This window comes from Loxodonta africana, chromosome 2 (genome assembly GCF_030014295.1).
Source record: "Loxodonta africana isolate mLoxAfr1 chromosome 2, mLoxAfr1.hap2, whole genome shotgun sequence".
NCBI classification, from domain to species: Eukaryota; Metazoa; Chordata; class Mammalia; order Proboscidea; family Elephantidae; genus Loxodonta; species Loxodonta africana.
Genome location: NC_087343.1, coordinates 120,441,385 through 120,466,241, shown reverse-complemented (window position 1 = coordinate 120,466,241; position 24,857 = coordinate 120,441,385). Strand labels below are relative to the sequence as shown.

Sequence of the window (24,857 nt, the reverse complement as noted above, 5' to 3'; positions counted from 1 at the left end):
ATGAGGACGAATTTCACTTTCTCAAATAAAATCTTAATGTGTAGGTCTGGAAATGGTCCTACAATAAAAAGCATCAAGCTATCACCTTTTAGAAACAAGTCACCAGGCTCTTCTTCTGAGGTGTTTCTGGGTGGGTTTGGACCACCAATTTTTGGTTAGTAGTCAAGTGCTTAACCGTTTGCCGTCCAGGGACTCTACCCATGAATGAAATCAATGAGTTCTTTCACTCACTCATTAAATAAATCATCAAGTATTTCTTATGAACTTGCTGTATGATAGGCCACTGCTGAGTGGTGCTAGGGGAATGATAGTGGAAGAGTTAAGGAGAACAAGTCCTTGTCATCATGGAGCTTACAGTTTGGTGGAGGAGGAAGATGTTAAATGAAAAAATGCCAAGTGGTAACTGGACGTGATTGGAAAGAGAGTATCTCTAAGTGCCCTGACCCAGTCAGGGAGGTCAGAAAGGGTGATCCAGGGAAGCAAAGTTTGAGCTGAGATGTGAAGGAGCTGGAGGAGTTAACTAGGCAAAATAGGAAAGGGGGGCGGTTGAAGGAAGGGAGAGAAGTTCCAGGCAGAGAAAACACATATGCAAAGGGCCTGTGGCAGGAAGGAGCAAGAAGCACTCAAGGAACTCAAAGAAGTCAGTGTGTCTGGACCACAGAGTTATGTGCAGCACAGCTCAGGTGTGATGAGTCTATTGAAGCAGGTAGAAGCCAGGCTACAGATTTTGTAGACTGGGGCTTTGTTTGTTTGCTTTTTTTTTTTTTTTTAATTCTCTCCTATGCATTTGTTTTAGCAATTCAAAACATATGGGAGAAAGGATCCTTTTTTGTATTCTGAAGTCCGAATCTGACTAGGAAACTACCCTCCCTCCCATTGCTGAGGAGAAAACATTGTGGGATTTTTCACCTGTAGATTCTTGTCTTGAACTCAAAAGTTTTCCTTATGCCCCCAACATCCACTGCATCTTTAGCCCAGCATCTAGACATCTCTTCAAACTTTGTCTCTGGGGAGTGAGCAGTGTGGGAGCAGGAGGAAGGAGGTAGGTAGAAAAGTAGAAAAGCAGTGATTGGAACTTCTCTGTCTCTTCCCTGCCCCTAATTTGGCCTAGGGGATAGAGAAGGATGCACTAAGGGGGCAGGTCCTTACAGGTGGCAGCAGTGCACGGCTGGGCTGACTCCAAATTGGGTATGTTTTTCTCTGGGTGGTATGAATAGTTAACATGCTTGGCTGCTAACTGAAAGGTTGGAGGCTCAAGTCTACCCAGAGACACCTCGGAAGAAAGACTTGGCAACCTACCTCTGAAAAATCAGTCATTGGAAACCCTGTGGAGTTCTACTCTGACACACATAGGGTCACCATGAGTTGGAGTCAACTCAACGGCAACTGGTCACTGGTACCTTGCTTGGTCCTTTGCTAAGATGTCACATCCATGTGTTAAGAATAGGGCAAAACCTCATATTTTGAGGCTCAGAGTGTGCTTTCATTTCAGATGCACAAGAAAAAGCTGACAGGCACAGCTTGTGGGTGGAAGCCCGCAGGATTAGGAGTTAGGAAACTGGACTTTTCTACCAGATCAGCCAGGAATCATCCCTGTGAAGGTGGGTAAATCACAACTCCTTCCAGGGTCTCTTTTTCCTTTTCAAAGATCTCTAGGTCTCTTCTGGCTGATTACATGAATTCAGACCATGGCCAGACCACTGAGTTTTGGCTTACTGTGATGTAAAAATCTCATTGATCAAGGGTAGGATTGCACAGCCAATTAATGTAATTATTGTCAGTAATTTGTACACCTGTGACAAGATGAATTGGCAAAAGTTGTGTGATAGATATATTTACAAAAAAATGAAAAATAAAAGAGTAGCTGCTGAGTCTGCTTATGTACAACCAAACACTTCATGGAATTTGGTTCCTTGGTTTTGAGATTAAGGGTCATGATTTCATGGGACATCCCAGTTAATAGGCCTAAGAACATGTTTAGTGCTTCTGTTCTACCTCCTAGTTTGCTGTGTAGTGCCTGGGGTCTTAAAAGCTTGCATATGGCCATCCAAGGTACAATCCACCAAAACCCACCGCCCTCAGGTTAATTCTGACTCACAGCCATCCTATACGCAGGGGCAGATTATCCGATAAGCAAGGTAAGTGCCTTGCTTACCAGGTATCTGTAGTGAACAATTTCTCAATTTTTTTTTTTTACCACACAGAAGATTCTGCTTCTAAGTATGGCTGGCATCTGTGTCTCTCCCAACACCAAGTACCTTCCTACAGAATCAAAGCATCTTTTCAAATTTACAGTGCCTGACAGGGCCAGATGACCTAGTAAGCAAGGTAAACACGGGCTTACTTGTGCTTACTTACTAATCTCTAGTGCACAGTTTCAACATATCCACCCCTGCCTATAAGACAGGGTAGAACTGCCCCATAGGGCTTCCAAGGCTATAAATCTTTACAGAAGCACACAGTCACATCTTTCTCCCATGGAGTGGCTGGTGGGTTCAAACTGCTGAACTTTCAGTTAGTAACTGAGTGCTTAACCACTGTGCCACCGGGTCTCCTTCCAAGGTACAATTAGTATGTATTTGTCTGGCACAAGAGAAGAAGAAAGAGAGTCAGAAATAAGAGGAGGAAATGGAACGTGTGGCTAATTGCCTCCATGAACAGATGCCTCCTTTACCATGAGACCAGAACTGGATGGTGCCCACCTACCATTACTGAACATTTTGATTAAAAAAAAATTCTATAGAAGAATCCTAATCAAAATAGGGAAAATACAGAACAGAATTGCAAATTCTCATGGACTCCAGACTTTCTGGAGCCACTGAGGTTGGACGAACCTCCAAAACTATTGCCCTAAGATAATCTTTAAACCTTAAGCCAAAAAATACCCCCTGAAGACCACGGTCAGACAGTTTAGAGGAGAAGACAAATTAGAAAGGCAATGCCTCCCATTCAGTATGGTAAGTGTTACGACAAAGGTGTGTGTGGGATGGTTTGAGAGTGTGGATCAGATTGGAAATACACTTGAAATGCTTCCAGAGAGAGTGATTCTTTTGATAAGTCTTGCAGGATAAGCAGGAGTTAGCCATGTGAATAAAAGATGGAAGAACATTCCAGGAAGAGGAAACAGCATGTGTGAAAGCAGGGACATGTGAAACAGTATGACCCATTTGGGAAGTGTTAAGTTCCAACTGGCTGGAGAGAAAGTAAGAGGAATGGAAGGAATGTGGAGCAAAGGCAACAGCAGGAGACAGGAGCCAGATCATGAAGGGCTCTGTATCCTAAGCCTGTGAATTTGACCTTTAACTTGAAAGGGGGGATGATATTATAAAAACTCTCCATGGATTCATCATTTGTGTATTGTAACATTACACAGATAAATTCCAAAGAAATAGTTTGCTTTGTGATCACATTTTAAAATTAGACTCATATCGTTCCAGAGAATCATACCCAGACCCAGTGCTGTCGAGTCAATTCCAACTCATAGCGACCCTATAGAAATCATGGGCACCCAGAAATACCTCATACACTCAATCTTCATCCGGCCTTACTGAGAAATGGCCAAAATTCCACACTGTTTGTGCCATGCGCCTGCAGACCAGGTATCCCAGTAGCCTCCAGGAGTCTCTGAAAACAGGAGAAAGCTGCGCTGCCCTGCAGATTGGTGCTTCTCAGACTTGTTCAGGCAAGGCTGAGCATGAGAGAGACTCCTAGAAGATTTAAAGATTTAAAGACTCCTAGAAGATTAAAATATGCATTTTGCCAACAGTCAGCAATTGGCAGTGAGTGAAATAAGCTGCTGACTGTCTTTGAAGATGTAAAAAAGGTGGCAAGTATCTTCTCAGGACACTTTAGAGATAGATGTGGGTAGATGGCCAGCTTGAGGGGAGGCTGTCTAGAAACCAGAGGGTGGGGGCAAAAAGCTGGATTGTTGGTTCCACTGAGTCAGAGCTTCCCAGTCCATGTGTCACCCCCTCATTGGGGTGCCAGAAAGAGCTACAGGCCTCCTGACATACGAGTCCCCCTCAGTCCTGGGACAGCTGGGAGGAAACTAGGGCAGCAGAGTTCCAGGGTCTGGCAGGAGTCCCTGAGTCTGTGTATTTGAGACGGTTCCCTCTGGCTAGGAGCATCCTCTTCGTTTGCAGAAGAGCTCAGAATACCATCAAGTCTATGCACTGAAAATGGTAAGGACTGAGGAGGCATCTGAGGCCTCTGCCACTTTTGTTATCTATGACTTGATAAAATGAGCAAACACAAAAAACTTAAAAGATGTTTTGAGACACAATTCGTAAGCTTTATGTTCTAACACATTCTTTTCATTCTCCAGGGCTCTAGAGTTTTTACATCACAAATATCAATCCAACTGACACATAATATTTTTCAGTTAAACTGTTAAAAAAAAAAATTCTTCCTTACCGCAAAAATTGCATGACATTTCTCTTTGTAAACATCTTATAAATGGGTGAAGAAAGACAGCCTGTTTATTTTCCTCACCTCACTTTTTTCTTTAAAATAACCCCTTTAACAGAAAACCAAATATTTGAGAACACCTAGTGCTTTCAGAAAGAGTAAAAATATAAACACAAATTATTTTTATTGCCCTGTGAAAGTTTTAATTTCATGAAATTCACTTTTCTGTGACTCCGTCAAGTACCTCCCATCTTGTGGTAATTGCTGTTTTCTACAAATCTGAGTCAGACTGAGTCTCCTGGTTACTTCAAAGTTGTGATGGCTGCTGGGCCAGGAATGGTAAAGGAGAATTAACTGTTGAAAAGGTGCCTTTAAGCATTTCATGGCACGAGGTGGAGTACCAATAAATAAACACAACTTATCCTTATATTAACATTTTATAAATCTTTTCTGTATATGGAGGTACAAATATAAAGTAGTAGACAATTTAAACTCTGTTTCATGTATATGCGTCAGTATGATAAATACTGTGCTTTTCTGTAGAGGAACTTTAAAATTCCTTATTGATAATTATCAATAATAACTCTTTTAAAACTGTATTTTTTTATGCATACACTTTCTTTAATAACATTCTAAAATGGGAACATTTTGTGGGTGTTCACGGCCAAAATAATACATCTTAAGAAGTCTTCTTCCCACTTCCCATCAATCACCTCTTCCTTTTGACCTCTTTTCCTCCCATCATCCCACCCTCACATATGTAATAATAGAGCTGAATCCTCCCCGCACTGTGAATTCTCTGGCACAATTGGTTCTGTTCTTGGAGGAGTCTCTTACAGTTACATAGAAGTGGGCACAGAAAATGGTTTATGGTGTGGAGACACAGAAGTTAAGGATTACCATTACACTAAAAGACTGTCTCTAAATTCAAATGGAACATGAGAAGTGAAGGTATGATGTTGGTGACAAACTCTTTAGACTCAAATTATCTGCGGCCAAAACTATAGTTGGCCCACTTTGATTTAATTAAGCTATGCCATAATCCTCAACTTAATTTGCATATATAAACAATTTTTGTGTTAAAAGTATTTAATACCACCTACTACATATCTACCAAGGTCCCTAGGTGGCACAAACAGTTTGTACTTGACTACCAACCTAAAGGTAGGTGGTTCAAATCTACTCAGTGGTGCCTCGAAACAAAGGTCTGGCAATCTGTTTCTGGAAGGATTAAACCAAAAAAAGATAGAAAAAGAAAACCAAATCTGTTGCCATCGAGTCAATTCTGACTCACAGCAACCCTACAGAACAGAGTAGAACTGCCCCATAGGGTTTCCAATGAGCAGCTGGTGTATTCGAACTGCCGAACTTTCGCTTAGCAGCTGAGCTTAAACACCAAGAAAACCCTATGGAACAACTCTACTTGTAACCAGTGGGGTTGCCATGATTCGGAATTGACTCGATGGCAACAGGATACATCTACTGAGTGATACAAACCTCAACAGGATTCAGTTCCTGCCCTCCCCTTGCTAAACACCCTGGATCCTGAGAGGTGAGCCACTTATATTCTAAGATACTTCCCAACCAGGGTGCTCACTACACAAGGAGGCAGCCTCTTCTATTGATGACAGCTTTAGTTGTTTGAATATTTTTGTATACTGAGCCAAAGACCTGTGCCTTGCAACATCTACTCATAATTCCTAATTCTGTCCTCTATAGCTTCCTCTACTCTTTGATAGTTCTTCAAATGATGTGTGGCCCCTTCTCTTATACCTGGACTCCTAATGGTGGTGTGGGCCAGGGATTAGTCTGAGTGGGCTCCTTTTCTACCTTGTTGAGAACAGAAAGTCTTACGACTTTCAATAATACAATTTATATGCCAATAAGCCCTAGAAAGAAGGACCTGGTAGTCTACTTCTGAAAAGACTTAGCCAGTGAAAACCTTACAAATAGCAGTGGAACACTATCTGATATAGTGCTGGAAGATGAGCCCTCCAGGTTGGAAGGCACTCAAAAGATGACTGGGGAAGAGCTGCCTCCTCAAAGTAGGGTCGACTTTAACGATGTGAATGGAGTAAAGCTTTTGGGATCTTCATTTGGTGATGTGGCATGACTCAAAATGAGAAGAAACAGCTGCAAATATCAACTAATAAATGGAATATGGAATGTATGAAGCATGAATCTACAAAAATTGGAAATTGTCAAAAATGAAGTACAACAATGATGTCATTGATATACTAGACATTACTGAGCTGAAATGGACTCGGATTGGCCATTTTGAATCAGACAATCGTATGGTCTACTATGCTGGGAATGACAAATTGAAGAGGAATGGTGTTGCATGCATCATCAAAAAGAACTTTTCAAGATCTATCCTGAAGTACAATGTTGTCAGTGGTGGGATAATATCCATATGCCTATTTAAAAAAAAAAAAAAAATGAGGAAGACCAATTAATATGATTACTATTCAAATTTATGCACCAACCACTAAGGCCAAAGATGAAGAAATTGAAGATTTTTACCAACTTCTGCAGTCTGAAGTTGATCAAACATGAAATCAGGATGCATTGATAATTACTGGTAATTGGAATGTGAGAGTTGGAAACAAAGAAGGATTGGTAGTTGGAAAATATGGCCTTGGTGGTAGAAATGATGCCAGACATCGCATGATAGAATTCTGCAAGACCAATGACTTTTTCACTGCAAATACTTTTTATGAACAACATAAATGGTAACTATACACATGGATGTCACCAGATGGAATACACAGAAGTTAAATCGCCTACATCTGTGGAAAGAGATGATGGAAAAGCTCAATATCATCAGTCAGAATAAGGACAGTGGCTGACTATGGAACAGACCATCAATTTCTCATATGCGAGTTCAAACAGAAGGTGAAGAAAATTAGAATGAGTTCATGAGAGCCAAAGTACAATCTTGAGCATATCCCAGCTGAATTTAGAGACCATCTCCAGGATAGACTTGACGTGTTGAGCATTAATGACTGAAAAACAGACGAGTTGTGGAATGACATAAAACATGAAGAAAGCAAGAGGTCATTAAAAAGACAGGAAAGAAAAGACCAAAATGGATGTAGAAAGACTCTGAAACTGGCTCTGGAACATTCAGTAGCTAAAGCAAAAGGAAGAAATGATGAAGTAAAAGAGCTGAAAAGAAGTTTTCAAAGGACAGCTGGAGAAGACAAAGTACAATCTTGAGTATATCCCATCTGAATTTAGAGACAAACTCCAGAATAGATTTGACATGCTGAACATTAATGACCAAAGATCAGACAAGTTGTGGAATGACATCAAGGATATTGTATATAAAGAAAGCAAGAGGTCATTAAAAAGACAGGAAAGAAAGAAAAGACCATGTCATGTTATAATGACGTGTACAAAGACCTGGAGACAGAAAACTAAAAGGGAAGAACACACTTCGCATTTCTCAAGCTGAAAGAACTGAAGAAAAATTCAAGCCTCAAATTGTTATAGTGAAGGGTTATATGGGGAAAATACTAGATGACACAGGGAGCATCCAAAGAAGGTGGAAAGAATATATACAGTCACTATACCAAAAAGAATTGTCCGATATTCAACCATTTCAGGTGGTAGCATAAGATCAGAATCCAATGGTACTGAAGGAAGAAGTCCAAGCTGTACTGAAGACATTGGCGGAAAACGAGGCCCCAGGAATTGATGGAATACCAATTGAGATGTTTCAACAAATGGATGAGGTCCTGGAAGTGCTCACTTGTCTATGCCAAGAAATTTGGAAGATAGCTGCCTGGCCAACCAACTGGGAGAGATCCATATTTATGCCTGTTTTCAAAAAAGGTGATCCAACTGAATGTGGAAATTATTTAACAATATCTTTAATACCACATGCAAGCAAAATTTCGCTGAAGATCATTCAAAAGTGGTTGCAGCAGTACATAGACAGAGAACTGCCAGAAATTCAAGCTGGATTCAGAAGAGGATATGGAACAAGGAATATCATTGCTGATGTGAGATGGATCCTGGCTGAAAGCAGAGAATACCAGAAAGATGTTTACCTGTGTTTTACTGATTATGCAAAGGCATTTGACTGTGTGGATCATAACAAATTATGGACGAAATTGCAAAGAATGGGAATTCCACAACACTTAATAGTGCTCATGAGGAACCTGCACATAGATCAAACAGAACAAAGGGACACTGCGTCATTTAAAGTCAGAAAAGGTGCGCGTCAGGGTTGTATTCTTTCACCATATCTATTCAATCTGTATGCTGAGCAAATAATCGGAGAAGCTGGACTATATGAAGAAGAACGGGGCATCAGGATTGGAAGAATACTCATTAACAATCTGCATTATGCAGATGAAACAACCTTGCTTGCTGATAGTGAAGAGGACTTGAAGCACTTACTGGTGAAGACCAAAGACCACAGCCTTCAGTATGGATTACACCTCAACATACAGAAAACCACTATCCTCAAAACTGGACCAATAAGCAACATCATGATAAATGGAGAAAAGGCTGATGTTGCCGAGAATTTCATTTTACTCGGATCCTCAATCAACACCCATGGAAGCAGCAGTCAATAAATCAAAGGACACACTGCACTGGGCAAATCTGCTGCAACAGACCTTTTTGAAGTGTTAAAAAGCAAAGATGTCACCTTGAAGACTAAGGTACACCTGACCCAAGCCATGGGTGTTTTCAATCGCCTCATATGCATCCGAAAGCTGGACGATGACTAAGGAAGACCAAAGAAGAGTTGGAGCTTTTGAATTGTGGTGTTGGAGAAGAATATTGAATATACCATGGACTGTATGGGGTTGCTATGAGTCAGAATCGACTCGATGGCACTCATTTTGGTTTGGTTTTTGGTACCAATAGAATGAACAAATCTGTCTTGGAATAAGTACAGCCAGAATACTTCCAGAAGCAAGGATGGCAAGACTATGTCTCACATACTTTGGACGTGTTATCAGGAGGGTCCAGTCCCTGGAGAAGGACAGCATGCTTAGTAAAGCAGAGGGTCAGTAAAAGAGAGGAAGATCCTCGAGAAGATGGATTGATACAGTGGCTGTAAGAACGGGCTTAAGCATACAATTGTGAGGATGGTGCTGGACCGAGCAGTGTTTCATCCTGTTGTATACAGGGTTGCTGTGAGTTGGAAGCAACTCGAGGGCATCTAACAACAAGAAGTCCCAAATTTATGTCAATAGGCAAGTAAGTCATTGCCCCTGAATTTCAGACACATACATCCATCTGCCCACTTGTCACATCCACTTGGATGTCTAACAGGTATCTCAAAAATTAACAAGCCCCAAACCTGTTGCTCCAAAAGTCATCCCCATCTCAGTAAATGTTAACTCTATTCTTCCAGTTGTTACCTCTGCAATCCCTCCTCCTACCTACTCTTTCCCCTCCCCCTCCCATCACTGCACTCCAATCTACCAACCTCATTGCTGTACCTTAGAGACACACCCAGGTGTCTTCCTGTATTAGAGTTTGTGTGCTTCTGTTCCCTCCACCTGCTCACTGTTTCCCTAATCTCTTTCAAGTCTTTGCTCATATGTTCCCTTCTCCTGTGAAGCCTTCCTGATCACCTTATGTTAAGACCCAGGCTCCCAGCACTTCCTATCCCCTTTCCCAGCTTTATATTCCTCCATAGCAATTATCATCTCCTTCTGTATAATTAACATATTCATTTTGTTTATTGTCTGTCTTCTTTGCATCTTACATATTTTGGACACGTCAGAAGGGATGAGTCCCTGGAGAAGGACATCATGCTTGGTAAATTACAGGGTCAGCGGAAAAGAGGAAGACCCTCAACAAGATGGACTGACACAGGGGCTGCAACAATGGGCTCAAGCATAACAACGATTGTAAGGATGGCACAGGACTGGGCAGTGTTTTGTTCTGTTGTGCATAGGGTCGCTATGAGTCGGAACTGACTTGACGGCACCTAACAACAACAACAATCTCCCATTAAAATGTATGATCCTTTAGGAAAGCCATTTTGTTTCATTCAATTCTATATCTGTAGCACCTCAAACAGTGCCTGGTACATACTAGAAGCATTTATTGAATGGATATAAAGGACTGAACGTGTACAGAACTAAAATTTGGCAAAACACCCTTTGTTTACGGCAGCACCAGACCCATAAAGGCCGCAAGAGACTCATTTTTCTCTGAATTTCAAACTTCAAAGGAAGCTTAGGATAAGCCCCTGCCCAACCTGCAGAGGCCCTATCCATTCCAATGTCAAGGGCAGGATGAGCTGTCCCCAGCCTCACTTGTCCTTTACCCGGCACCTGCTCATCTGGCTCAGGGACTGTGACAGCTAAGATACGCTGGCCTGGGACACAGCTTGTCTCAGGAAGGGAGGGGCTGTGGTCAGGAAGGGCAACAATCTGGTGCACCTTTACGCACCTGCTTTGTGTTGTCTGCCTCTTCTCCTCTCACCTTCCCTGCTCCTTTTCCCACTGCCAGCAAGACTACAGGAGCCCTGGTGGATACAACCCGCTGGCCAAGGAGAAAACTGCAGGCAGTGCATTTGACATTTTCTGTATATTGAATTCATCTAAGTTTTTTTTTTTTAAAGTTCATTGTGGAAAGAAAGTCATGACTGTGGTTATTTAATTAATTCTCCAGTGAGCATATCCTTTACTCAATCAGATTACCAGTGTAATTTGATAGTTTTATTATTTCACTTTATTTACTTATGCCTCTGGAAATGAACACAAACACAATGTCTTTTATGAAGTTATCCTGAAAGCTTGTATTTTAGATAAGTAGACTTCTTTTCTTTCACTTACATTTTCCAATGTTTTTCATATCAGCATGTATTTGTGTTATAGAAAATGTAGCTTTCTGGTTAATTTAACTTTCTGCTTAGCTGACAGTGAACAGAAATCTCTTTTGTTCAAGTTAGGCTGTTGAAAATTTGTCTTACATGTTGGCATAGTAAACCTAGTGTGTTATTTCTTTAAAGAGTAGCAGTGTGGCAATGCCATGGGGTTATCCTTGTAATGATGAACTGGTACTGTGATGCCGTGCAATATTGGAAAAGGGTTCTGTTAACACCATTACAAGAAATATTTGAAATGATAATATTCGTATGACATGTTCAGATATTAAGTCTGATATATTTGAGATTTTAAAGAAATTCTTATTAAGAAGCTTTTAGTCTCTTATTAGTTGCCGTTGAGTCGATTCTCAGTCATGGTGCAGAGTGCAACTGCTCCATAGGGTTTTCAAGGCTGCGACATTTTGGAAGCAGATCACCAGGCCCATCTTTCAAGGTGCCTCTGAGTGGCTTCAAACTGCAAACCTTTCAGTTAATTAAGCATGCAACTACAATTAACTGTTTGTGACACCCAGGGACTCCTTATAGTTCCTGGACCCTTGAAAATGGCTTTGTGTGCTGCGGGTGTGTGTGTGTGTGTGTATGCATGTTTCTGTGCCATTGATGAGGGAGAAAGTGGATTATTCTGCTTATTTTTAATAAAATATTTTTCAATTTACCCTTTAAACCTGATAAAATATTAAATTACAACTTTATCCTTTATTTTTTCTTCTAACTGTAAAAGTTTTAAGGTGCCCTGGTGGTGTAGTGGTTAAGTGCTACGGCTGCTAACCAAAAGGTCAGCAGTTCGAATCCACCAGGCACTCCTTGGAAACTCTATGGAGCAGTCCTACGCTGCCCTGTAGGGTCACTATGAGTCGGAATCGACTCGACGGCAGCGGGTTTGGTTTGGGTTTTGGTGGCACAGTGGTTAAGCACTTGGCTGCTAACTGAAAGGTCAGCAGCTCAAACCTACCAGCTGCTCCAAGGCAGAAAAATATGTCAGGCTGCTTCTATAAAGATTACAGCCTTGGAAACCCTATTTGGCAGCCTACTTGGTTCTATAGGGTCACTATAATCGGAACTGACTCGACAGCAACTGGTTTTGGTTTGGTAAAAATTTTAGAAATCTATAGTCTCAACAGGTATTCAAGCAAATGAGATTTCCCTTGATAAAGCTTGTCAGAACAGTGTGTCTGATGAGCCAAGGTTGTTGTTAGTTGCCATCGAGTTGACTCTGACTCATAGCTACCCCATGTGTGCACAGTAGAACTGCTCCATAGGGTTTTCAAGGCTGTGACCTTTGGAAGCTGATTGTCACGCCTTTCTTCCGAGACGCCTCTGAGCGGGTTTGAACCGACAACCTTCCTGTTAGCAGTCCAGCACTTCCCCATCTGTACCACCCAGGGACTCTGGTGAGCCAGTAGCCTTCTGTAAACAAATACAATGCAATGAGCGCAAAACACACAGGTGGCACTGACAGATTTAGATGGTGAAACCGACTCAAAGAGCTTCAACACATTTCTTGTTTCATTCACAGTCTGATCACAGGAGACTCTTTTTCGGCAGTCATCAAATTAAGAAACAAATACTGTCTTTCTAAATATTTAAATGTAAAAACCTAGAAAAATGTTATAAAAAAACTTTTTATAAAATTCAGGAAACACTAATATGGGTTAAAATTAGGGAAAATAAATGAATTCTTTATTCTAGAACAAAAAGAACAGTGGCAGAGACACAATTCCCCAAATATTAGGGCTCACTGCTGTGAGAACAAAACAGAAAATCCTAATTCTTGATCAAAAGAACTGATACATTTTTAATAATAATAGTAATAATAATAAAGACAATGATGATAATATAGAGAATTATTGTAAGTGCTTTTTATAATGCCTAATATTTTAGGCATTGTAGTTATACCACCTCCATATATAAACAATACAGTGCTGATAATTATGGAAGACTCTTTCAGTTACCAAGCAGTGTCAGTTTTCCAGACTGAGGCAGCTGCGGTACCTGTGCTAAAACCTTTACAAACAGTATCTTATTTATTCCTTATAATAGCCCTATGAAATAGATGTTATTATTCCCATTGTGGAGTCTCTGGGTGGTGCAAATGGTTAACAAATTCTGCAAACAGTTAACACATTGGACTGCTAACCAAAAGGTTGGTAGTTCGAGCCTACCAAGAGACACCTCAGAAGAAAGACCTGGTAATCTACTTCCAGAAAAGCAGCCGTTGAAAGTCATACGGTGCACAGTTCTACTCTGACACACTTGGGGTTACCATGAGTGGGAGTCAAGTCTATAACAACTGGTTTTATTATCCCCATTGAACAGTTGATGAGACAGATTTAGAGGATTTAACTAACTTGCTCAAGGTGATGCCTGGAGTAGACTCAGACATCTGACTCCATAACCTAATACAGCATAATGACAACAACATGCAGTAACCTATGCCTGTGTGATGTGGGCAAACGGAGCCAAAATACGGCCAATTCATGTCTCTAGCTACCCTCACACTCTGTGTTGAAGGCAGGACATGGAAGACATCTGAGGCACCACAGTGTGGATGGTGATGTATATGTTTTTTAATATTGAACATCAAGTTAGTGACATTCACATCTATAAGCCCATCACTATTTGCTGGTCCTTTAGGAAGTAACATTCTGGAACACATTTCAGGACTGGAAGGTGAGGCAATCTCCTTTTCACCTGCCATCCTACGCTTTTAACAAGCCCTTCACATCCCAATGGCTGATGCTCCACATTTAACCACCGTTTTAGTTACACCACCTCCATTTACAAACAATACTGATAATTATGGCAGACTCCTTCAGTTACCAAGCAGGGCCAGTTTTGTAGACTGAGGCAGTTGCAGTCTGTTTGCTCTGTATATGGATCAAGTACAGAGATGTCTGCACACAGTGAGAGCCAAAATAATTACCCTCCATTTTAGCTTAAATAGAAGCACAATGTGAACTTGTCAATACTAAAGTCTGTACAACAGCAAAACAGTATTGCAGTAAGGGCCTTATTGTTATTAGCACATGGCACATTTTTATGTGTTAATATTTCATCTGACTTATGCCAATAGGACTGCCTCAGAAAATAATGAGGCCTTGGCAAACACCGAAAGAAAATAAATTCTTAGCAGCTTCTGGACCCTGAAAATAGAATTTGGGTAAACAGAGACTGGAGTAGAAATATGAAATATGAAATATGAATGTGCATAGTTTAATTAGCTAAGCTTATAGATAAATAATTGGTATTAGACAGAAGTATTCTTTTATCTAACCCATTACATATTGGTTTCTTTTCTACTATAACTGCATGTATTTTTCTTGTGATTGGTGTGGGTGGCTCTGAGTCATTCACAGGCTTTAAGCCTTAGATACCTAAATTCAGACATTTTGGTCGTCAGTACAGTACATTCAACAAATTTATTAGGAGCCATGGTCGGATTAACTTTTTTTTTTTTTGGAGACTTTTTTCCCAACAATAAGAAGGTGAGCCCTTCTTCAATGCTGAACTCTTCATGGACTATTTCAGAGTACCAGTCACTGATTTCATTTATCTGGACCACAAATTCTAATTTTCTGGCCTCAAGTTCGGTTTGGACTGGCACATTTCCCAGGCAATGATGACTATTTGCTTAAACATGCAACATCTGTGATTTTTCTTATGAGAATCACTTATGGGATAACCCTCTGTTATTAATACCCTGGGGCAAAGGCTCTATGAATGAGACTCAAAGGGGTGGTTTTCTTTTTTTTTCTTTCTCCCTGAGAAATGACAGACGGTATAACATAAACACTCACTCCCTCAAAAGATGTAAAAGAAAAAGCCTTCCATTAAAGGTAGAAACTAGTCTAAGTAACGATAATTGACCTTGGATGTAACTGCCCTCACAACAAGCTCACATCTTTCCCCTCTGACAGTTAGATGAGTCTCAGAAACTTTCAACGTAAACATAAAGTCTAAGTGAAAAGATATGTATTCTATAGCATGACAGAGATTCCCACCAGTCTTGCTCTTGGGTCTTATTTCCAGCTCATTCTATAAATGGACAGTTTCCTCCCTACCTACTCCTGCTCCATTCTCTGCATTCCATGAACTTGGATCTCCTCTTTGGAACTAAGAAAATCCCATTGTCTCACATTTGCGAAAGAGCAACACATGCCCATTTCCACTACCCCTATATATATATATATATAAATTTTTTTTTTTATGGAGAGGAGTGGGGTGGGGGTGGGGAGGGGGTCACTGAGATTACACACACATCAATCCTGAGACCACCAGGTCCATACCTCAAGACTATCAGCATGCTAAATATAAGAGTGAGATAAATTTACATATACTAATAAGGAAACACAGACCCCTGGTGGTGCAGTGGTCAAGAGCTGCTAACGAAAAGGTTGGCAGTTCGAATCCACCAGCCTCTCCTTGGAAATCCTAAGGGACAGTTCTGCTCTGTCCTATATGTTTGTTATGAGTCAGAATCAACTTGATGGCAACGAGTTTGGTTTTTTAAAACAAGGAAATGGGGGAGAAAGGTGTGACAGTCTGCTCCCACAAAGATTTAGTCATATAGGGTCGCTATGAGTCAGAATCGATTTGATGGTAATGGGTTTGGTGTAATAAGGAAGTATCTCCAAAAATGTACTGAAGAAAAGACAAACTGCAGAATGATATATTTTATGTTAAAAGCACACATACATATCACTTTAGTCTTTGCATTTTATACTGCATTTCCTTTTCAGGAGCAAGTGAGCAAGTAATCAAGCAAGAAAGGCTATCTCTTGGGTGAACCCTTATGTCTAAGTGTGGAGAACAAGAGAACATAGCCATATAGAAGGGAGGAAAAGCATAGAGAGACAGGACAAAGATTTGTGGGACATTTCCAAAGAGAGAGAAATTTAGGGGAAAGAGAGATATTTAAAGGGCATTTTTAAGGAAGTTTTACTGTTTGGTGTGAATGTAACCACCTACTCTGTGCCCTCAAGAAAACTTAAGTAAAAATCTGCAGTGCTCTTCAAAACTTTTGGAGTAAGATTTATGTTCACTTTGGACACCATAACAAGCTGAGACTGGCCTGAGGCAAGAAAAAGACAGAAGAGGAATACTCACAATAGACCTGATTGTGCCACAAGACTGGTGACCTCAGTGTCTAATTGAATAAGGACATGTGGTCTGATTGGGCTGTCCTAGAAAATCTGAAACCTGGACTCAGCTGCTCCGGTGGAAGTTAGAGTGCAATGGTAGTAGGAAGTGGCAACTTAAAAATTCACATATACAACACTGCTAAGGCTATGCATGTATATGTATGTACCTGTAATACACATACATGCTTGCATGCATGTATATACATATACATGTAAGTATCAGATCCGGAAAGATACAAAACTCATGACAGTATTCATATCTGGTGACAGGAGAAAGGGCTAGAATTGGGGATGATTGTCAAAGGAAACTTCAGCCTTACCGTAATAGTCTTATTTTTGCGAGACAGATAAGTACAAGTATTTATTATTATATTATTATTTTTTAAATTCAAAGCCCTGGATCTTTACTTGGCTCTAAGTTGCCCTCTTCCTGTACCCTGATGTTACTGTGACTTTGACTTTTCCAGTGTTTTCTAGTTACGTAGGTGTATCAGTAAACACTCCTCCCTCTTCTATTCCCACCTTGAGGTAATATGTCAGTATACTTCCTGTGGGTCAAGAATACATACATATTTATTTATAGATAATTCTCAACCTTGCTCTTATAAATACATTGAGTTAACTCATTGTGGACTTCCAAGCCTGTCTCAGCCTATTAGTAATTCCACATATATGTTTAGCACATCAGATCAGATTCCACAAAGTACTTTTATTTTTCCTCTTAATACCCAAAATAGCTCTCTGAGGTAAGCAGAGTTCCTTTCTCTTTTCCCTGGGGTTCCTTACTGCTTTTTCCTCTTTCTCTTATAACATGGCAAATTACTCCTTCCTGGAGAGCTGCTGTCTATGCTGAGTAGAAAGATTATTTTTATCACTTTCAATAGCTCAACTTCCTCTTCCTCACTACACCACCTCTAGATGATATGAATATCTGGAGGAAAAAAAAAAACCCCAAAACAGAAAACAAGTCTCCATTATAAGATGACACTATCTGTAAAATGGAACTTTTTTAAATCAAGAATGAGAGTCTGAAATATTATTTTTATAATTGGTTACATTTTTGTTTGTTTTTTCAGATTACATTAAAAAAAAAAAAAGACTGGATTTAGGGTAGGCTGAATACATTATCCACTGAAAAGCTGCTTGTAGAGGGACAGCAGCCTGTGAGTACATTTCTGATACCAGCGGGTAGGAAAGAGCATTTGCAATAGCTTTCTAATTTGTCTGTTTTCATTCTCTTTCCTCCCTCAAATCCATCTGTCATAATGTCCTAATCATATTTATAAAACACAGACTTGATTAAAAAATATTGCCCTCGTTATAAGCCTTTGCTAGATGACCATTACCTACAAAATAAAGTCTGAATTCCTTCTCCTGACACACAGATCCTTTTAAAATATTGCCCATCCTATCTTTCCAAGTCTATCTGTACCCCCTGTACCAAGGGCTCTACGTTCCAGTCATACAAAGTAACAAACAGCCTCTGAACTTCCAACGCTACCATTCCCTGGTGCTTTTTCTTTCTCTTTGCCCTCTGACAAAGAATGCCTGTGGCCACCTCTTCACTTACTGAACTCCTATTCATTCATCAGTATCTGTCATGGTTTGAATTATGTGTATATCAGTTGGGCTGGGCCATGATTTCCGGTATTGTGTGATTTTCCTATATGTTATAAATCCTGCCTCTATGATGTTAATGAGAGAGGATAGGCAGCAGTTGTGTTGGTGAGGTAGGACTCAGTCTACAAGACTGGATTGTGTCTTGAGGCAATCTCTTGAAATATAAAAGAGAGAAGTGAGCAGAAGACAGGGGACCTCATACCACTGAGAAAGCAGTGCTGGGAGCAGAGTGCATCCTTTGGACCCGGGGTCCCTGCACAGAGAAGCTCCTAGTCTGGGGGAAGATTGACAAGAAGGCCCATAGAGAAAGAAAGCCCTTCGCTGGAGTTGATGCCCTGAATTTGGACTTTTAGCCTACTTTACTGTGAAGAAATAAATTTCTCTTTTTTAAAGCCATCCACTTATGATATTTCTGTTATAGCAGCACTAGGTAACTAGGTCAGTATCCAATTCAAATGCCCCTCCTTTGTGAAGATTTTGCCAGGCAAGATTAATCATTTGCTCCCCTCCATACCCTGAGCCCTTGGCTCCGATGAATATTACAGAATTTATTTTTTATAGCCCATGAAATCTTTGTATTCATTGTATTCACGTTTGTAACCTCAGTGCTTAACATGGAGTCTATTAGACATTGAATGTTAGTTTTATAAATGAATGAATCACTCATTCATAAAATGACCACTATTACGACTTTTATAAAAGCCTTTGAAAGTGCGCTGCTAACTCTTAGTCACAGAAGGGACCTGGAGGGGTCAGTAGTGAAATCTCTTCTGGATACTCCTATTCCAGGGCTGCTCGGCTCTCTTGGAAAATTGTTCCAACACACCTGTAGGGTTGCTATAAGCCTGAATCAACTCGACAGCAACAGCGTTTTTTTTTTTTTTTATACCTATCTCCTAAAAAAAAAAAAAAATATCTCCTAGTAACACTTAATATTTGGTATCAGATAATAATTATTAAGTTTTCTATCAACTTTCTTCCTGTGGGAAACTCTTAGTTTGTTTTATCTTTCTTTTCTCAATTCTCTTTCAGTCTTCCTAGGAATTGATCACCATTGTTGATCATAAACGGGCAATCCCTTTTGGGACAAATTCAGGGATTTTTTTTTTCTTTCCATATCCTGGGAGACCTAGGGGAATGAAATAAATACAGGAGGAGGACAATAAGGACATATGATTTAGAGGAAGAGAATGTACATATGGCACCATTAGAAGGAAGGGTCACCGACAGGTTGTCAGTGACAGTGCTAAGGAAAATAAAGCAAAATGTAACAAACACCTCTAGGGAACGGGGTATAGTGCACTGGTTGTCACTTTTTTCCCCTCGGTATGGGAATCTCACTACGTAAGTCTGTGGTGGAAACAGTAAGTTTTCTAATCCAACATCCTTCCTTGGTAACAGAACCCTAAATTCATTTGGAGCAGCAACATCCCAGCCAAAAGACAGTAGCCTGCCCCTGTAGTGTGGAGGCTCTAAGTACTGGCCAATAAAATACAAGTGGAAGTGGAATACAGTACTTTAGCAAATCTATTTAAAAGGGAAATTATACCCTTTTTTCCTTCCTGCTGCCTAGAATGCAGATGTCATGGCTGAGCTCAAGCAGCCATCTTGTATTGTGAGGAAACACCACGGAATGGCAGATCAACAAGAAAGAAAAAGCCTAAGCTCCTGACACTGAGATCCACCTCACCTGCAGAGCCATAGTTGTGGAACCCACCAGGGCTACCTAGCTCTAGATTTCTTCAAACATCAAAAAAAGAAGTGCCTGTCTTGTTTAAGTCACAGTTACTTTAAGCTTTCTGAATTTACTCCAAACCAATGTACGACTCTTGGCCTCAAGGAACTTAAAGGACCAGACGAGAATATTTGGCACAAAGTAAAGAAATGGAAACACAGGTGCATCTAATTCTATGCAATTATTGGATGTACAAAAAATCGAGCTGCAAGGAAATCATGTTTAAATTCACCAGGTAAAATACTTAGTAAAAAGCAAAAATTTATAATATTTATATGAATATAGAGACATGGAGAAAGGTACGGAAGGATGACTTGAGGCTACTATTATTGATTATACATCTTTGAATTTTCACTTCTTATAGTGATCAAGCAACACTTTTGATGTTTAAAACATTAAAATTGAAGACATTTAAATATAAAAGCAATAATTGATTAATCTTTTTGTGAAGAAACGCTTGCCTCCAATTTATTTATATTGATCTTTTAAAAAAAGAAACACTACAGTTTTAGACTCTTACATGCCTGGATTCTGGTCCCTGATCCACTAACAATTAGATTTGGAATCTTAGGAAAGTCATTTAAATAAACTCTTTGGATCTCAGTAAAATGAGGATATAAATTAAGTTTGAAGTTCCTAAAATTCTGTACATTCAGTCATTCATTCAATTCCATGAATTCTTACTGCACTTCTCCAACCTAATTTCTACAAATTTAATAGTGGTTAAAATGAGTTAGTTACGCAGTTCTTATGTATCTCTTTCTGAAACAGGGAGACACCAACATATAAATGTTACAGCAGGACAAGACAGGCATTGTGGGTTGAATTGTGTTCTCCAAAAAGATATGGTGAAGTCCTAACTCCTGGTACCTATGAATGTGACCTTATTTGAAAATAGAATCTTTGCAGATGTAATCAGGTTAAGACGAAGTCTTACTAGATTAGGGTGGACCATAAATTCATTAACTACTGCCCTTAAGAGGGCCATGTGGAAACATGGGGACACAGAGACACACAGGGAGAAAACCAAATAATGAAGGAGGCAGAGATGGAAGCGATACATCTACAAGCCATAGAATGCCAAGGATTTGCCAGTAGCTGCCGGTAACTGCGAACGGGGCATGGAACAGATTCTCCCTCAAAGCCTCCAGAAGGAACCAACATTGCTGACTCCCTGATTTGGGACTTCTGGCCTCTAGAACTCTGAGAAAATAAATTTCTGTTGTTTTAAGCCACCCAGTTTGTGATAATTTGTTACAGCACTCCAACGCAACCAATACAACAGGTAACTCCACGCACCACCCTTCTCCTATGCTTCTGTGATGGCTTTTCTATACACATAACATTGTATTTCTTAAGATGCTACAATTTTTTGGTTTAATTGTCTGTTCCCCTTTTGATTGCTAGACTCTGGGGTGGAGATGGGGACAGGAAATGCGTTTCTCTGGTGCCAAACACTAGCCTGACTCAGGGGCAGATTAACCACTAAGCAAGGAACGCACCAGCTTACATTAAGCAAGGCACGCACATCTTAAGATGTGGTGAAAAGCAGGTGAAATTGTTCAATACAGATTAGTAAATACGCACAAGTAAGCCCGTGCCACCTTGCTTGTTGGGTAATCTGGCCTGGCCTAACTACACAGAAAGCAATTAATAAAGGTTTGTTGAAGAGATGAGCGAAAGATTTGGGTAAAAAGATTCTGATCATAAGGATGGCTAATCATATGACTGAGAACTTAAAATCTTAACTCTAAAATTCGGATAAAGATTTTAATTGATTTGTGATATTAGTCACAAAAATTTAAAGAATTCTTGATACTTTTTGCAAACCTTATTGGGTTTTAGGTTGTTGCAAGTTTAATTCACTCATCAAGGAAAAAAAAAAAGGTGGGTTTCATGCCTGAAGCACTTGTCTTAGTGAGGCTAGGCCAGCGCCATCGCGGATAACTAGGGACTGGCCCATTCTCCCACCACCCGCCTGCCAGTTTGTAGTCCTGTGGTGGCTTGTGTGTTGCTACGACACTGGAAGTGACGCCATGAGTATTTCAAATACCAGCAGGGTCACCATAGCGGACAGGTTTCAGTGGAGCTTCCAGACTATGACAGATTAGGAAGTGAGGCCTATCAACCTAATTCTGAAAATTAGCCACTCAAAACCCTATGGATCACAGCAAAATGTATTCAATACAGTGCCGGAAGTGAGTTCCCTCAGTTGGAAGACACTCAAAATACACAGCGGCCACAACGATGGATACAAATGCACTAATGATCATGAAGGTGGGTTAAAAAAGGACTGGGCAACATTTCGTTCTGTGGTACATGGGGTCGCCATGAATCAGAAGTGACTCAAAAGGAACTAACAACAACCCCGTTCTCACTGTTGTCTTATATGCATCTGAATTAATGGCACACATTTCCTCCTACACCCTCCCAAGGGAAAGCAAAAAAAGAAAGTGACAAAGCACTCACAGGTTTAATTCCAAATGCAAACTCTGCTCTTTCTCTGCCCTATTTCCCAGTAGCTGTCTTTCTGCTCCTGAGCGGGTCACAGAATGACTGCTGCCCCAAAGGCAGGAGCAGGAGTACCCAGTCCTTCCTCCTTCTGCTCCCCTCCGCCCTGGCTGTTCTAACAGAGGTGCCCCAACCAAAATCATTTCACCTCTCGTGCAGAACAAGAGGTGGTGGGAATATCATTTATATATGCTTTCTTCACGGCAACACAGCAAATTTTAGGCATTTGTAGCTAGAGGTATTAAGAACTTAAAAACTCATGTGACTAAATCAAAAAAGATTTCAAATAACAATAAATGTAAAGTAACAGTATTAAAGGGCGTACCGCAGTACCCTGGGGTTCCACATACTGTCTTCATGAGCACTTGATGTTCCACAATTTTAGAGAGTCCAAAATCAGCTAACAACAAAAGAAAAAAGTTTAATGAAACAAGTCTTTTCTCAGCTTTTGTAAGAAGACTGAATAAATTTGTTATTTAAAATAAAACTGATTTGTTCATTTTTGTATTTGATGGTGGAGTGGTGTGGGTGGGGATGATTCACCTGTAGAGGAAGCTTAAAAAAAAAAAAAACAAATCTTGCTTTAAACTGGAGAAAAAAATGACTCCTAAATACATTTTATGCTTTCTTCTCCATAACTGTCAGCTTTTAGTCAATAAGCTATTTTTTACTTGAAGTAATAACTGCAATTAACCTCTCCCTCCCTGTTGCCGTTAAGCCAGTTCTGACTCATAGTGACCCTATAGGACAGAGTAGAACTGCCCCATAGAGCTTCCAAGGAGCGCCTGGTGGTTTCGAACTGCCAACCTTTTGGTTAGCAGCCATAGCACTAGATCACTATGCCACCAGGGTTTCCAAGTAATTGTAATAGTTATATTTTATCTAACATTATTAATGTAGAGATTTAGGGTATACTATACTTTTTTTATAGAATTAGTTGTATAATTCAGAACCTTAAATCCATTGAAAAAAATCAAAATAAAAAACCAGACTTTTGCAAATGTCAAGGAAATAAACAGAAATACCAAAAGGCTTATTCTGCTTGAAAAGAAATAATGTCATCCCCTAGTGTATTTAACGGATAAGAATTTACTCTCATATGAAGAATAGAAAATACTTTTCTTGCCCAAAATCCTTTTATTTATTCCTCAGAATATTACCTAGGTAAAATATTACAAAAGTTGCTACCATTGTAAGCTATTTGCTGTGCTACATCTCTCTTACTCAGGAGACATCAGGAAGCCCTTTCAGGCCATTCTTCAGGAGAGGCAGGTGCAGAAGTGATGCCATTTCAGACTTCAAAGGTAAACCCACCTTTCCACTGAGGTGCCTGATTCCTGTCGCAAAAGCATCAGGAAGGCCTTCAGAAAGAAAAGCTCTCCTGCCTAAATTAGTATCTATCCATCCATTGAAAGACATTTCTTTAAGGATAAAATCTTTGAAAGTGATGTCAAAGGAAATGGAAGCCTCCCTGCTGTCTAGCGCCTTTGAGGAGTGATTAGGAGAACACGCTGCTGCCAGCAGGGCTTTCACGACTTTTTTTCTTTAGGTTCTTACATTCATAAAGCACATTATGCTGTCTGTGCTCTTCCATGATATGTACAGCTTAATTTTCAAAGGTGTTAACACTTGTAAATGCAGTGAGTGCATCAGAGGAACATAATAAATGGTGGCACCAGAGGGGCAGTGCTCTTTGGAGAATTTAATACAGATTCTGATAAGGAGACTTCATCTCAAATAAAGGTTTTCTCCTTTGGTAAATGAAGATTTGCTTTGGGAGGGACACGGAGAGTAAAATTTAATGTAATTCTCCTAAAACACTGATTTGAGGTCTCTATGGGTAGATTAGAATTTCCAAAGTTCACTTTTAGAGCAGCATTTCTTCAAAATGCTTACTGGAGGGTGTGTATGTTTATGCGTGTGTGTGTGTAGGGGGGTGGGGGTTCAGGATCAAATAAAGTTTGGGAAAAGCCTCATACTACACTATCTACTATGTTACTTTACACATTAGCATTTACAAGGGTTAGGAAGCCATATGGAAACTCTAGTGGTATAGTGGTTAAGAGCTACCACAAGGTTAGCAGTTCAAATGCACCAGGCGCTCCTTGGAAACCCTATGGGGCAGTTCTACTCTGTCCTATAGGGCTCACTATGAGTCGGAATTGACTTAACGGCAACCGGTAGGAAGCCATATAGAAATAAAATTCTTGTTTATTTAAGTTGGCATTTCCTAAACTTATCTGATCAACCATGGCACCTCTGCAAATCACTCCAACCTCCTGCAAAAGAAAAACTTATTCACTCTGCTGAGGAACCAGTTTTCTGTGGGGTGTACTTTGGGAAATACAGATCTCAATTCATCACTCTTCATATAAGCAAATGAACCAGAGCCTAGATTCACTAATATGTACCTAGGCACTCTGTGTCAAAGTTCTTGATTATTTAAAATTAAGCTCCAACTAATTGGTGGAATAAAAGTTAATAACCAAAAAAGAAGTTTTGTTATTTGTGACCTTCCTCTACATAAATGTATGTGTAAAGTACAAAGCACTTTCTAGGATCTGTGATTCCTTCATGTGCC

At 40.0% G+C, this 24,857-nt stretch overlaps 1 protein-coding gene across 2 annotated transcripts in view; it reads right to left on the bottom strand.

Moving 5' to 3' along the window:
• The window catches only part of CAMK4 (calcium/calmodulin dependent protein kinase IV), a 298,827-nt gene that overhangs the window by 21,676 nt on the left and 252,294 nt on the right, over positions 1-24,857 (bottom strand). The window contains exon 7 of one of the 2 annotated variants that reach the window (XM_003404739.4): positions 22,602-22,676. The exons of the other annotated variant lie outside the window; for it this stretch is intronic. Coding sequence (XP_003404787.1) covers positions 22,602-22,676 — 75 coding nt within the window. The remainder of the gene's footprint in view (positions 1-22,601; positions 22,677-24,857) is intronic. 2 annotated transcript variants of the gene reach the window in all.